The 14,553-nt window shown below is 37.1% G+C and overlaps 1 protein-coding gene across 2 annotated transcripts in view; it reads right to left on the minus strand.

The window, feature by feature from the left end:
* LOC132603453 (DNA mismatch repair protein MSH7) overlaps window positions 1–12,239 on the minus strand; it is a 40,134-nt gene extending 27,895 nt beyond the window's left edge. Inside the window, exons 1-12 of one of the 2 annotated variants that reach the window (XM_060316521.1) lie at window positions 11,825–12,237; window positions 10,875–11,385; window positions 9,184–9,279; window positions 9,014–9,069; window positions 8,627–8,693; window positions 8,270–8,365; window positions 7,891–8,022; window positions 7,758–7,791; window positions 7,609–7,656; window positions 5,756–5,952; window positions 5,547–5,673; window positions 5,182–5,459 (exon numbers count right to left, since the gene is read on the minus strand). In XM_060316521.1, coding sequence (XP_060172504.1) covers window positions 5,182–5,459; window positions 5,547–5,673; window positions 5,756–5,952; window positions 7,609–7,656; window positions 7,758–7,791; window positions 7,891–8,022; window positions 8,270–8,365; window positions 8,627–8,693; window positions 9,014–9,069; window positions 9,184–9,279; window positions 10,875–11,385; window positions 11,825–12,051 — 1,869 coding nt within the window. In that variant the 5' untranslated portion in view covers window positions 12,052–12,237. Of the gene's footprint in view, window positions 1–5,181; window positions 5,460–5,546; window positions 5,674–5,755; window positions 5,953–7,608; window positions 7,657–7,757; window positions 7,792–7,890; window positions 8,023–8,269; window positions 8,366–8,626; window positions 8,694–9,013; window positions 9,070–9,183; window positions 9,280–10,874; window positions 11,386–11,824 lie in introns of both variants that reach the window. The other variant, XM_060316522.1, reaches the window with a different exon arrangement.
* Window positions 12,240–14,553: the final 2,314 nt, after the last annotated feature.

Consider the following 14,553-nt stretch of genomic DNA (forward strand, 5'->3'; position numbering starts at 1 on the left):
GGACTAGGGGCAGTTAGAAGCCTCTTTAATGGGCCTTGGGTGATCTGTGAAGATTTCAACACTGAGATTTCCATCTGAGAAGAACAATTGTACAAGATTCAATAAAGCAATGGAGGATCTATCTGAATTTATAGAGGACATGGAATTGGAGGACCTACCACTGGTAGGTAGCAAGTTTTTTTGGAAAAAAAGGGAAAGGCATGACATTGCAGCAAAGCTGGACAGATTCTTGATTTCAAAAGAATGGGAAGTATCTTTCAGAAAAATCAAGCAATCAGTTCTAGAAAGAGTCACATCAGATCACAGTCCTTTGATACTGGAATGTGGCAACTGGGAGAGGACAAGCTCTTACTTCAAATTTGAGCATTGGTGGCTACAGACAAAAAATTTCAAGGACAAAGTGGAAGCTTGGTGGGAAGCTGGGGTGTATGAAGGTAGGCCAGATTATATCCTCTCCTGCAAACTGAGAGCCTTAAAGGTGAAGTTAAAAAAATAGAGTAGAACTCTACAAGGTAATTTGGGGTTACAAAAACAGAACATCCTCAATCAATTGTCCGAATTGGATGTGATACAAGACCAAAGACTTCTGACCAGTGTTATCAAAAGCGAAAAGCGCAAAAAAGCTCTAAGGTCAGCTGGGGCTTTAAGCGCAAAGTGCAAATAAAGTGTGTGCTTTAATGAAAAAAAGCACAATGGTGCAAAAATACAAATATATATATATATATATATATGTTTAGTCCAAGATTGAAAATAATAAGCATGAATAACAAATATATGGACAAAGAAATTGTAAAAATATTACGATAAAGTGAAATATCAATCATCCAGTGTCACCTCTCCAAGAGAGGCTCATTGGCAAGGAAAAGTATGTCTTAGAGCCTTGATGATGACACTGAAGCGCACATAAAGCGAGGCGAAGCGCTCAACATGTTTTGAGCCTCGCTTCAGGGCTTAAGCGCGCCTTTGATAACACTGCTTCTGACTGATGATGAGGCCTACCTGAGGGCTGTCCTAACTGTGGAGTTTGAGGAGAATATCAAAAGGGAGGAAGTGGCGTGGAGACAAACATCCAAGGCTTTATGGCTCAAAGAAGGTGACAGGAATACCAAGTTTTTCCATAAAACTGCTAACTGTCACAAGAGGTATAACAACATTGATAGCCTGCTGATCAATGGGGCTATGGTAGATGAACCAGCAGAGATTAGTGAGGAGATCACTAGTTTCTATCAAAATTTATACTCTGAAACAGAAACATGGAGACCACAATTCAATCCCAGAGTACAATCTATGATCAATGATGAAGATAATATCTTGCTACAAAGACACTTTGGAGAACAGGAAATTAAAGAATGTGTCTTTTCATGTGCAGGGGATAAAGCCCCTGGTCCAGATGGTTTCTCTATGGCCTTCTTTTCTCATTGTTGGGATGTGGTAGGAGGGGATGTGGTAGCAGCGGTTCAGAATTTCCATGAGCAAGGCTATTTTGAAAAGAGTTTCAATGCCACCTTCATAGCATTGATCCCCAAGAAGGTGGGTGCCAAAGAACTGAAAGATTTTAGACCAATTAGCTTGATAGGTAGCTGTTACAAGATCATTTCTAAACTGCTAACTGACAGGCTGAAGAAAGTGATGTCTAAATTGGTGGATGCACAACAAATGGCTTTTATCAAAGGAAGACAGATAATGGATGCCATCTTGATAGCAAATGAATGTGTCGATTTGAGGAAGATTTCTAAGGTTCCTGGAATTTTGTGTAAGCTTGACATACAAAAAGCATATAACCATTTAAACTGGGAATTCCTATGGAAGACTTCGGAGAAAATGGGGTTTGGCTGGAGATGGATCAACTGGATAAAATTTTGTAGAGGTACTGTCAAGTTTTCAGTCTTGATCAATGGATCACCCTCTGGTTTCTTCTCCTCTGAAAGAGGTTTGACACAAGAGGACCCTTTATCCCCTTTTCTATTTATTCTAGCAATGGGAGGACTTATTGACATGTTGAGTACAGCTCAGATTAACAACAGAATCAGGAGTTTCAAGACCAATGCAGGGGTGAATCAAGGAGTGACAATATCTCACCTTCAATATGCTGATGACACTCTAATCTTTTGCGATGCAGAAAGTGACCAATTGAAATACCTAAGAGTTATTTTTATTCTCTTTGAAGCTATATCTGGACTTCACATCAACTAGGGGAAGAGCTTTGTGTACCCAGTTAATGAGGTGCCAAATATTAATGCTATGGCCAACATCTTTGGAGGCAAAATTGGAGAACTTCCTATATGATGTCTGTATTTCCCATGCCAGTGAATGTCATTGAAAAGCTGGATACCATCAGAAGAAATTTCCTATGGCAAGGAAACAGTGAGACAAAAAAGATTCATTCGGTGAAGTGGTTGACAGTCATAACCAGTAAGCAAGCAAGAGGAATGGGTATTAAGAACCTGAGGACACAAAACCAATGTCTTCTGTTGAAATGGCTATAAAGATTTGTTTCAAATGAACAGTCTTTGTGGAAACAGGTTGTCCTGTCAAGATATGGATTGGAAGGTCAATGGGTCACAAAGGAAGTGAAGAATCCTTATGGTGTTGGCTTCTGGAGAACCATCAGGAATCAGTGGCCTAAAATGTGGAAAAATACCAGGATCAAAGTAGGCAATGGAGGGAAAACATCCTTTTGGAATGATGTTTGGATTGGGCAACTTTCCTTAAAACACATGTTTCCTGATATATATATCTTGAACCAACAGAAGAGGGCAACAATTTTGGAAGCTAGGGATAACCAAGGTGGAATCTCAGTTTTAGAAGACTACTCAATGATTGGGAAGTGGAGAGGGTGACAGATTTATATAGCACCCTTGAACTTTTCAAGGATTTTTCTACTAATGAAGATAGTCTAGTCTGGCTGAAGGAGAAAAAAGGGTCTTTTTCTGTCAAATGTGCTTATAAGTGCTTACAATATATAAGACCTCGACCTGGGTTTTGGCCTTGGAAGATGATATGGAAAGTGAAGATTCCACACAAGGGGGCTTGTTTTTCTTGGTTAGTGGATAGACAAGCTGTCCTAACTCAGGACAAAGTGATGAAAACAGGACTTCAGCTTTATTCCAAATGGTTTTTTTTTTGTGAAACTGAAGCAGAGACAATAAACCATCTCTTCTTACACTGTAAAGTGAAACAACAACTTTGGCAGATATTCATCAATTTGATGGGAATCAGGTGGACTATGCCAAGGAGTACATTGGATGTTCTAGCTTGCTGGAACAGAGATGGGAGTATGTCAGGACATAGGGAGAGATGGAAGATTGTCCCAGCTTGCATTTGGGTGGACAATTTGGAAGGAGAGAAACCAGCGATGTTTTAAAGACAAGAGTATCTCCTTTCAGAAATTAAAAATGAATTGTCTAGTGTTTTTCTATTTTTGGTGTAGGCATGACCTTCCTCAAGAGGCTGAGGATATTGTCACTGTTTTAGATTGTCTGTGAAGGTCCTAGGTGGTAGGTTTTGCCTTTGTAACCACTACTTGTAAGTATTACTAAAGTACACCTTAGGTGTAGCTTTGTCTATAATAGAATGTTAACAGTTTCAACAAAAAAAAAAGTCTAGTAACATGGTGTGCAGATTACAACGAGCACTTTATGGCCTGAAGCAGTCTCCTCGAGCATGGTTTGGGAATTTAGCATGGTTATTCAGGAGTTTGGCAAGGTAGAAAGTGAAACTGATCATTTTGTGTTTTATCATCAGTCTGCTCCAGGTTTGTGCATGTATTTGGTGGTGTAGGTTGATGACATAGTCATCACATGTAATGATGATGAGGGAATTACCAAATTGAAACATCACCTTTTTCAGCACTTTCAGACTAAGGATCTTGGTCGATTGAGGTACTTCTTGGGCATTGAGGTTGCTCAATCCAAATCAGGAATTGTCATTTCACAGAGGAATTATGCACTTGATATTCTTGAGGAGACGGGGATGACAGATTGCAAGCCAATTGATTCTCGAATGGATCCAAATGTTAAGGTCCTACCAAGTAAGGGGGAGCCTCTTAGCGATCCTGGAAGGTATAGAAAGCTGGTAGGAAAGTTGAATTATCTCTCAGTGACTCGACCTGATATACCTTCCCGGTTAGTGCTGTAAGTCAATTCTTGAATTCTCCTTGTGACAGTCATTGGAATGTAGCTATTCGTATTCTTCGATACATAAAATTTGCTCCAGGGAAAGGACTACTTTATTAAGACCGAGGACATGAGAAAAATGTTGGATATTCGGAAGGGACAGACGATCCACTTCTGGATATTGTTTTCTTTTTTTTTTTTTTTGATGACATGGGAACCCGCAGCCGCTACCCTTCGGGTGCGCACAAGGTAAACCCAGCTCCTATGCAATAGCTCGCAAACCACATAGGAGAGGTAACCCGCACTAGGCAAGCCCGGTGCGACGAGCTCGACCTAGAAGGCAAATCCCCTTCTGGATATTGTTTTCTAGTTGGGGGAATTTAGTGTCATGGAAAAGTAAGATACAAAATGTGGTTGCTAGATCTAGTGTAGAAGCAAAATATCAAGCTATGGCAGTGTCGGCATGTGAACTCATATGGATCAAGCAACTACGGAACGAGTTGAAATTTGGAGAGATTAAAGAATGGAACTTGTGTGCGATAATGAAGCTGCACTCACATTGCATCGAATCCAGTGTTTCACGAGAGGATCAAACACATACAGATTGATTGTCATTTTGTCAGAGAGAAGGTAATCTCAGGAGACATCGAAGGTAATCTCAGGAGACATCGTCACGGTTCGTGCGATCAAGTGATCAGCTTGCAGACATATTTGCCAAGTCTCTAGCCGGTCCCGGAACGAGTTATATATGTAGCAAGTTTGGTGTATTAATTTGTATCCACCAGCTTGAGGGGAGTGTTAGGATCCTGCGAATATTCTAGCATATATGTAGATATAGTAGGTAGAATATATGTAATTAGGAATTGATTTCTATTGATTTCCTTTCCTTTTTAGGTACATGTAAACTTAGCTATTTAAACCCAAATAGCTTGAGGGAATAATCAAGCCGAGTTCCTCTCATTTTTCTCTTCCGATTCGCAAACCACACATGTAGTGAGAGCTTCTTTTGGAGCATAACTGCACCACAGACTAAGCAAACCAAATTCCTATGTCAAACAAGACTTACTCGTTGCTTCAATATTTTGGCCCCAATCAAGGGCAGAAGGAGTGCTTCAGAAGATTGAATGCTAGCCTTAACCCGTCCAAGCAACCTATCCAAATCTGGAAGCTTGCGAAGATATTGAGCAGTGGATAATGTAGCGTCTGAATTTTCAACAAGTCTGTCAACCACATCAAGCCTATGGTTGATTTTCTCTAAATCTTTGAGGGGATGACAAACCCAGTTTCTTAAAAGTCGCTTCCCAGGTGATGTAACACAGTTGTCAAGATACTTGTATAAAGTACCTGAAACACAAAAGAAAATATAATTGCCAGAACTGCACCTTAGAATGAGTACAGAGCTTTGATTTGACCAAAAATTGTTGCACTTGCCTGATCGACTCCCATCGGCATTATTGTTGAAGATTTCAAGATTGACAAGTGTCTGTCCGTCCATTTTGAGGCAACCCCTATAGACTTCATATGATAGAACATCACCATTACGTAAGACCTCATCTAACTGTCAAATTCAGAACAAAACAATCACTAAAAAATACCACACATATTACACACAGAAAATAGGCCACGGTTCAGAGACTTACCATCAATCGCTCTAAATGATTAACAAGACTCCCAAGAGCACATAAAGCAACATCATGGTTAGCTCCATCAAAGGTTTGATCCCGCTTATTACAAAATCCTTTAAAGTAACCTTTCAAGTCAAGGAAATGTTTCGCTTCTGCAGGATCAGCAAAATCAGAACCTGGCTGAACTGGAGAGAGGAGTGGTGCTGCAGGACCTAAATGGACAAAGGAAATTTATCAAGAGACCTAAGAAAGTGAAAACTCCATCATATCCCCCTCCTCCACCCCCACCCCCAGCTTTTTCCTTCTTTTCAAACTTTCCCTTTTGCTTTTCCTAATTCTTTTTCTTGATTGCCCCATGTCAATAAAAAATGATACTGTTTGAGATTATAGCAGAACTCAAGGTCAAGAAAAACATCCACATGGAAACACATTAGAAATGCAAAAAAAAAAAATGTTCAGGATTTGTGTATCTAAGAGATCTGATGAATGGCCACTCCATCAACACTATCCTTCCTCTCCATGCCCAAAATTTCTGGAGTTGGAAGTACACCACATCCGTAGAGCAGTTTAAGCCCTAAAGACAAGGAAATAATTAGGCATGGCAGTGCAATTGAAATTTAGAGATCTTAATTCCCACTATTTTGGTGGAAAAGTTAGCAAAATTAGAGCCTGTTTGAATTGTCTCATTTTAGATGCTTTTTAAGACAAAATAGCTTTTAAGCACGTTTGTAGTGTTTGGGTAAGATAAAAAAGTGCTTTTAAGCACTTATTTTTAAGCCAAAATAACAAAAATAAGACAACAGCCGTAAGTTAGGATTCCTAACTTATGGCTTATGCTTATAAGCCATTAGTTATAAGCCCATCCAAACAGGCTCTGAGCCTAAACTAGACTCTCTTGGGTTGAGATCCGAGGGGCTCGGGTGGGTTTCGGTACATTTTTTAACTAAAAATAGTGCTGGTGTAGGTCTGAGGCTGGTGAGCCGCAATTGCGGAGTGCAAGGCTGCAATTGGAAAGAACCTGGTCATGGGCTTGGTCCGCAACTGCAGAGAGAAGGACCGCATTTGCGAAGGACCTGGTCAAGGTATAAAAAGGACAGAATTCGGGATTTTATCATTCTTTCACCATTTTTGGACGAAGTAGTTATGGGATTAATGGGATTTTTTTTACTTGGATCATCATAGAACCTCAAGGTAATGATTCCACACTTACCCATGATAAGTATATATGATTCTATTCAAAGTTTAGCCATTAAAATATGGAATTTGATGGTGGAATTTGGAAGTTTTTGGTTTAAACCCTAGAATTTGTAAATTTATGACTTGAGTTACTAAATGAATTCAAAATGAAAATTTAATTATAGATTTGGACTCGTGGGGTTATGGATAACCCAGCTACAAATTTTGTTTCGAGGTTTGAGCATGTGGGCTCGTGGTTGACGTTTTTGTTGACTTTGACCCAGACCGCGTATTAAATTATAGAATTGAGCCCAATGTCATTTTTTGAAGCCGTTAAATATTCTTTTGAATAGAGTTGAGCTGTTTGGAGGGTTTCGAATGTAGAAAGGTGATACGAACTGATACAAAAAAGAAAGAACAAGTGTGCTAAAGAGCAAATGAAACAAATTGGATTTAGGCCACTTCTCATTACATGCTATAGAAAAATGGCGGATAAAGACTACATACATGGCTTTCAGGGAAAAAGTTAAATGGAACAAGATGAAGATCCAGGCTTTCACATTACACACAAAGAAACAGCTTCTTCACATGATAGGCAGGACAAACTGCCTTAGATAATCAGGATAGAACTATCACACCACAGCTGTTTCATGATACAGTGAGCAACTTATGAGAAACAAGAAAATCCTCACCTGTTAATGAATATTTTTTCAGTGCTTTCTGAGCATCCTTTGACAAACCTGTTACAATGGAAGCGCGAGATAAGGATGTCAGGCTCAACAAATTTATTGCCAGAGAACAAAATAATCCTCTCAAAGTCTAATTTAACAAAAATGTATACCCCTAGCATTGTATATAACCTCCTTCGGTGACACCTACACATGCAACAGAGAGCAACATACAATAATCAACCAAACAAATCGCACATCTATTAAGCTACTCAAAGAAAGATATTAGATCTTAAACTGTCGTACTTGCATCAGCAAAGCCCCCAAAGCCGCACAAGATGCATCATCGCCAATAGAACCTACCCAAACTTTCAGAGCAGCACAATCGACAAAAGCAAAGCCAAAAACAGTTGAACCATTTTCCAGCTCATTGCAAGTCTATATGTCATAGTGAAAGAAAAACATTTAATCATCTGCCTCAGTTGAAGTCTCACATTGTAACACAAGGATGAGCATATGAACATCAAAAAAAAAAAGCATTCTTTTAATTATTTTGTGAGAGAAAGAAAACGTAAGATTGCATAAAGCTTTATTCTGCACATATAATAGACAACTCTACTGGCATGCAGAATTAACAGACTCTATCATGGCAATGTCCTCAATTTTAATTTAAAAAGATACTGACCTCCTTAACAGCAAGAAGATGAATTGCATCAGGCCCAACATTACCCTCACTTGTCGTAGAAGGGGTGAATACATGAACTAGTTTTCTACGAATAACCTGAAAAAGATATTTCTCACTATCAAATCACTCAATGCCTTGATGAACAAAGACCAGTGATAGTGCTCATATGAGCAAGCTAAGAAATTAATGAGTGCTCAACGAAAAGATCCATAAAAATATAAGAATTCAGATTTTTTTTCAATGAATTAATTGCTTCAATGTATCTTCTGTTGCTTGGTTATCACATTTAGAACTGTAAAAGGACTATCACTGTTTTTAAGGAACTAGGTAAACTAAAAGAATTCATGCTGCACTTACAGAAGTAGAGCCTCTAGATTTTGCTTGCTCAGATGTTTCCAACTGTTCCATCCGTCCTACTTTGTACCTTCAAATTGTTAGATAAACTCAAGATAAATGACAAGATACCATCATATGAGAATCAGACACTTAAATAAGAAAATTATCAACAGGGTGGTGAGTTGCTAATTGTTACTAACATAAGTCATAGTCCATGCAGAAAAGGTGACATAGTGAGGACTTCTTAAAGAATGACCAAGACAAAGAAACATATCAGCAATTCTAATAACTGATAAACTTGCAGTGTCATTAGGAAGTAGGAAATCGGAAATCAGTAGCAGCAAAAGCTGTTAGCCTGTTTCCCTGAAAAAAGATACAGATCTCAAAAATGAGACTTCTAACTCTTACCCTCGCGCTAGGAGCTTCTGAACAGCTTCATCAATCCCAACTTCAGATATACCAACCTGACAGAAAAGCAAGAAAATAAGTCCATGAATTAGATTACTATGACTAAACTAAACCTGCAAATGATCAAAACTACCTCTACAGATATCCCAAGTGACCTATGTATAGCATACCTGTCGACACTTTCCCACGCCACTTTGTGTCATTTTCCAATCGAGCTCCTTGTGACCAATTTCAGCATCTAGCTCATACAGCTCATAAAATTTCCCCTTTTAAAGCATCAATGTTTCAGAGAAAACTATATCATATAAGGAACCTTGTGCATTTTGAAATGAAAGAAAATTGCAGTATTGAAAATCAAACAAAGACAAACCATAAATCATTTAAAAGTAGGACTAATTATTTTCTTCTTCTCAAGTCGAAGTGTCTAACCATATATAGAATATCTATCCTAGCACTTATAGTGCAAGTATCTTCACCTATATTGCCCTTAAACTATTAGGAGTGGATCCACTTAAACTATTAGGAGTGGATCCACATCACATTCCAAATACTCATATTGTTCCCTCTTTTTCTCCAAAAAAGAATTGCAAAATATATTAAACGATTCAAACATGCGTTTCCTAAGCCACAACGAATGAATACATGTATCCCAAAGGTTTTTTTCAACAAATAAATCCTCTCATGAGATTGGTTGGATAATCCACAACATCTAACAAATATTTATTTATCCTATCAACAGTAAGGCCTCTTTTTCCCAATAGATCCTATCAACAGTAACGTCATTGCTACCCATCTAATAATAAATTTCAATAATTCTTATATTTAAACATTGAGGAACCAATATCACATGTGATTTGTCTGTCAAATGTTAAAAGCACGACCTTGTAAACCTGGTAACTACTATTTAAGATGTATTAAAAATCTCGTATTCTATGGTATTCAAAGTTCAAATCAGGATACTCAGTAGTAAAGGTAAATAATCTTAATATGTGAAAACAAAGACTTTCAAATCAGCAAATGACTAAGAGGAAAAAGAAACACGCATCAGATAACTAAAAGCAAGAGGCAATAGTTGTATTAAATTAAGAACTCTTTCCACAATAAACCTCATACTGTTACACTTTTTACTAGGTAAGCAGAGACCTAGAGAAATGTATGATACAAATATATTGTTGGATATTTAATGTATATAGTAGACTTAGTATCCCTTTGGAAAATGTATATGCACGGGCTTTAGGGGGAGTGTTAGATAGTTAATATTTATAGTAGACTTAGTGTCCCACATTTGAAAAGGTGCATTATGTACTGTGTAGAATATAAGTATAAATTGGGATAATACAGTAAAGTTAAGCATCTTAATAATATTTTTCCTGTGCCTTTATTTCTCACATATATAACCTACAGAAGAAGAGAAGACCTAAAAATGCTGATCAAGAAACTTAGCAATGCTTAATGGATTAAATTATACCAAGAGAAAGAACAAGGAGCCAATCTGCATTTCCTAGAAAATCCTAGAAGCCATACCATCTAGCAACATCTTGTTAGAAAATTAACCTTAAAATAATAAGAAAAAAAATAGATCTGATAAGTGTGGAAAGACTTCAAAGGCTTTTTCCCAACGGTATTACTATTTTCCAAGTTCCATCTAGAAGCCTTTAGATAATTCAGTTAATATTCACAAGCCTATCCATCTGGATCGTTACTATTTGCAGTTATCTTATAGCTCAACTTCTTAAATATGATGAAGTTAAATCAGCATTTTAAACTATCTAAAAGCAAAAACTTATTGCACTAGAAAGAAAAAGAATGAAGTAGCATTATATACAAGAAGCAGGAAAGAAGAATATAAAGTAGAACTAACCACTTTAAAGAAAAGCACAATGTCCATGTATTTACGTTTGACATCCCAATACTGCTTCTGAGAAGCGGACATTTTTCTCAACACATCAGGAGGAATATATAGTGTCTGCTTGTCATAAAGTGGGTCCCCTGGCCTTCTACCGTTTGCATCCTTGATTTGAGATGGATGAAGCCAATCAAACTTGCCAGTCATTTCAAACACCTCCTCGAGGTTCTTCCTTCCAAAATTCAAACCCTCAAGATGTTTAATCCTCTTGCTTGCGTTCAATGAAAAGCAATCACTAATGTCATCTTGGACTCGCTTTAATCCAGGTACAAATTGAGGTTGCATACTTGGTGCTTCTGGCCCAAAACAATGATCATCACTTGGTATAAGAGATACTAATTCTTGATTACTATTTCCATTAGGACTAACAACACTTTTATTAGTGCCTGATTGTAAGGCAACAGAAGCACTCACTGATCTTTCATTTTTTGAGGAGATCGTAAAAGGATCATCTTTCACTAGATCCCTGTACACATCAAAGAGTAGTTAATATCACACGACAGTATGCATATTCTGTCAATAAAATGAAATGACAGTTAACATTTTCAAGTGTAACATAATAAATAGCCATCAAAATAGCAAGGAACCAGTGAGCAAGAAAAAATAAAGAGAAGCAAAATCTAAGAACTGAAAAATGAAGCATAACCACAGGACCTTTTACACAAACTCGGTTGATAGTGAGTGGGATATAAAATGTAAACCCTTGTTTTCAGTGGAATAAATTAGCAAATAGGAATAACAGAGAGCAGTAAATTAGTATTTAGGTAATATTGACAAGGCTTATAGCAATAGAAAACAGCAATTTACAACATAGTATAGTATGAATAAGATTATGCAGAGCACACAGTGACAAAGCAGAGAGTGGATAATTAAAATTGTAAGCAATCAAATCTGAAAAGTGATACCGTTGAAGGTGTCTGGAATCAAGCTTGATAAACTTGTGCTTAATAAAAGAGAAAACAGAAGACTTGTTTTCATCATGGAAAATCTGACGTGGCACCTTCTCGGGAGGAGTTTCCGTTCCCAAAATGTCGTCCTTAAGGTCTATGGAGGAACTTTGAGATTTGCCGGAGGTTTGGTTCTCCGGCGAGGGTTTCTTGAGGAAGGAGAGTATAGACTTCTGCCGCTGCATCGAAAACAGAGAAAGGAGAATTGGCGCCAAAGGATTATTTTAGCTTTTGGAAATTGGAAGAGCGGAGCGTATAATTATGTAAGCTCTGTGAAAAGGGGAGGCTAAAAAGGGATTATCACCCCGGGCTACTCTCACGTCCGCGTGCCAACGGTGGGTTACTCACCCTTGGATCTCATTAACATTTACTCCATCCCCTACTTAGAGCCCGTTTGCATTAGCTTATAAGTTGCTTATAATTTGTTTTTAGCTTTTTTGAGTATTTGGTTGGTCAGCTTAAAGTCATTTTGTGCTTAAAATAAGTTCAAAAAAATAATTGGGCCCATTTGACTTAGCTTATGTAAAGCAGCTTATAAGCTGAAAATAGCTTATAAGCCAAAAAAAAATAAGTTAGACTACCCCAACTTATTTTTTTTTAGCTTATAAGCTGTTTGCAGCTTACATGCATAAGCTCATCCAAACAGGCTCTTACTTTGGTCTGTCCCAAAAGCAACTCTTTTTATATTTACTTTCATATTTATCATATGGGATAACTAATTCCACCATTCTAGTGTAAAAGTTATCACCGGATTAGCTAATACCTCAAATCAAATATGGGATAAACTTAATCCCAAAACTTTCCAGGAATAATAATTCTTATTTGATGTACCAAACGACGGGTCTCTTTAAAAGAACACATGGGAATTGGATTTAAGTGTAGTTACACAGTTTGATCTGTCTATTTGGCTAAATAATTACTTGGTTAGTAGAGAATTGACTGTGATTGAGAGGGGTAATTATACTCTTTAATTATCAAAAGGGGTTGGAAGTTGGGTTAGTAATTACAAAGTTACTTTTAAATTTCCTTCCTTTTTATTTTTATATAATTTCTTTTTCTTATTATTTTTTCTTTTGATTATTTTAATTTCGTTTTTTTATTTTTACCTTTAAATTGTATCTATTTTTAAGAATATAGTTTTCTTTTTATATTATTTATCTTTCATTTCCTTTCTTCTCATTTCTCAACCTTTACTTCTTGTGATTCCATGTAAATGCTCGTACTTTTTTCTTATTTATTTTATTCATTTAACTGCATTATTATTCTAGTAAGAGTGATGTTATTAAAGTAAGAATTTCGCTGTTGAATGAGGTTAAAAACTTATGTTTCTTTCTTCTGAATTATATTTGATTATTAATTAATATATTTTCAAGATACAATATGTATCTTAAATACATAATTTTATATCATCTATAAAGGCACATATTTGTCAAATATTAATTTTAATATTTTGTAACTAAATTTTATTTTTAAATTAATCTAACTCTGTAAGTATACTTGTGCAACCAAACTGTAGGCTTGGAACTACACTGTAATCATATGATGACAAACAAACTGCTCGTCGTAATTACTATATTGTTTAACTACTAGACTGTGTATTTATTACCTTAGTAATTACACCAATTCCAATTACCAAGTGGCTTTCCACACTAAAAGAAAAAAGTTTCAAATTTAAACATGCAAAATGGTTCATATTTGTCCTTTTAACTCTGTTATAAATATGAACCTCCTTTGTTGACTAATGCTCAACTATTAAGACTCCCCATCATTAAAGTAAAGTTGAGAGGTAAATTTGGACCAGTTGAAATAAATAAAGGTTTTAAGAATTCCAGTGTGGAGCTCACCAGTGGCAATAGAGGCTCAACGAATGCTATAATTTTTTTAACATCAAAACACCGAGAAAAATCCAACCCTTCATTGTCTAAAGTTTAAGAAAACTCTGCACACTCTATATTTCATTCTTCGGAATTACTACTTGTCACGTCCCGAATCTGGACCTCGGCGGACTAGCACCCAGTGCCTGAGCTGGACCGAGCGAACCACATACATGACTGGACATAATGTTAAACATGAACATGTGTGGAATATAAATCATAATCATGTTTTAAATACTGAAAGTCTGTAATTAGAAATACTGAAATAGTTTCGAAACATAACATGTAGCCACCATGGCTAAAACACTGCCTGACATGAACTCCTAGTCCAGTTATAAAGTATCTGACATGAACTCCGGCCTACCCTAGATGTGGTATTGCATCTTCTGAGAGAAAAAACCTCTCTCCTCTCTCCTCTCCCATGCAAACCCTAAACCTAGTATAGCCTCCATGGCTACGTCAGCCACTGGTCAGCCGTCCACGGTAGCTGGCTAGCCTTTAGATATTGTCTCTCACGATCTTTTCCCTACATTACTGATGTGTCGCGGATTTGTGGCACATTCGACGCCATTTTACTATGAATTTTGGTTGTTTTCAAGTAAGTTTGGGTCATTTTAATGCGTTTTTATTGTGTTTTAGGAATACGATGGCCCAAAAGAAAAAACAAAGAAAAAGGAAAAAATTCCTAGAAATGAAGATTCGACGGTCCGTTTGAAGCATCGATAAATTCAACTTTCCAGTGATGGCCTTAGCTGAAGAGGACAAAGGACGGAGGCATCGACGAAGCGTCGAACTGATCGACGTTTCGTCGCT

The sequence above is a fragment of the Lycium barbarum genome, chromosome 7 (assembly GCF_019175385.1).
Source record: "Lycium barbarum isolate Lr01 chromosome 7, ASM1917538v2, whole genome shotgun sequence".
Classification (NCBI taxonomy): Eukaryota; Viridiplantae; Streptophyta; class Magnoliopsida; order Solanales; family Solanaceae; genus Lycium; species Lycium barbarum.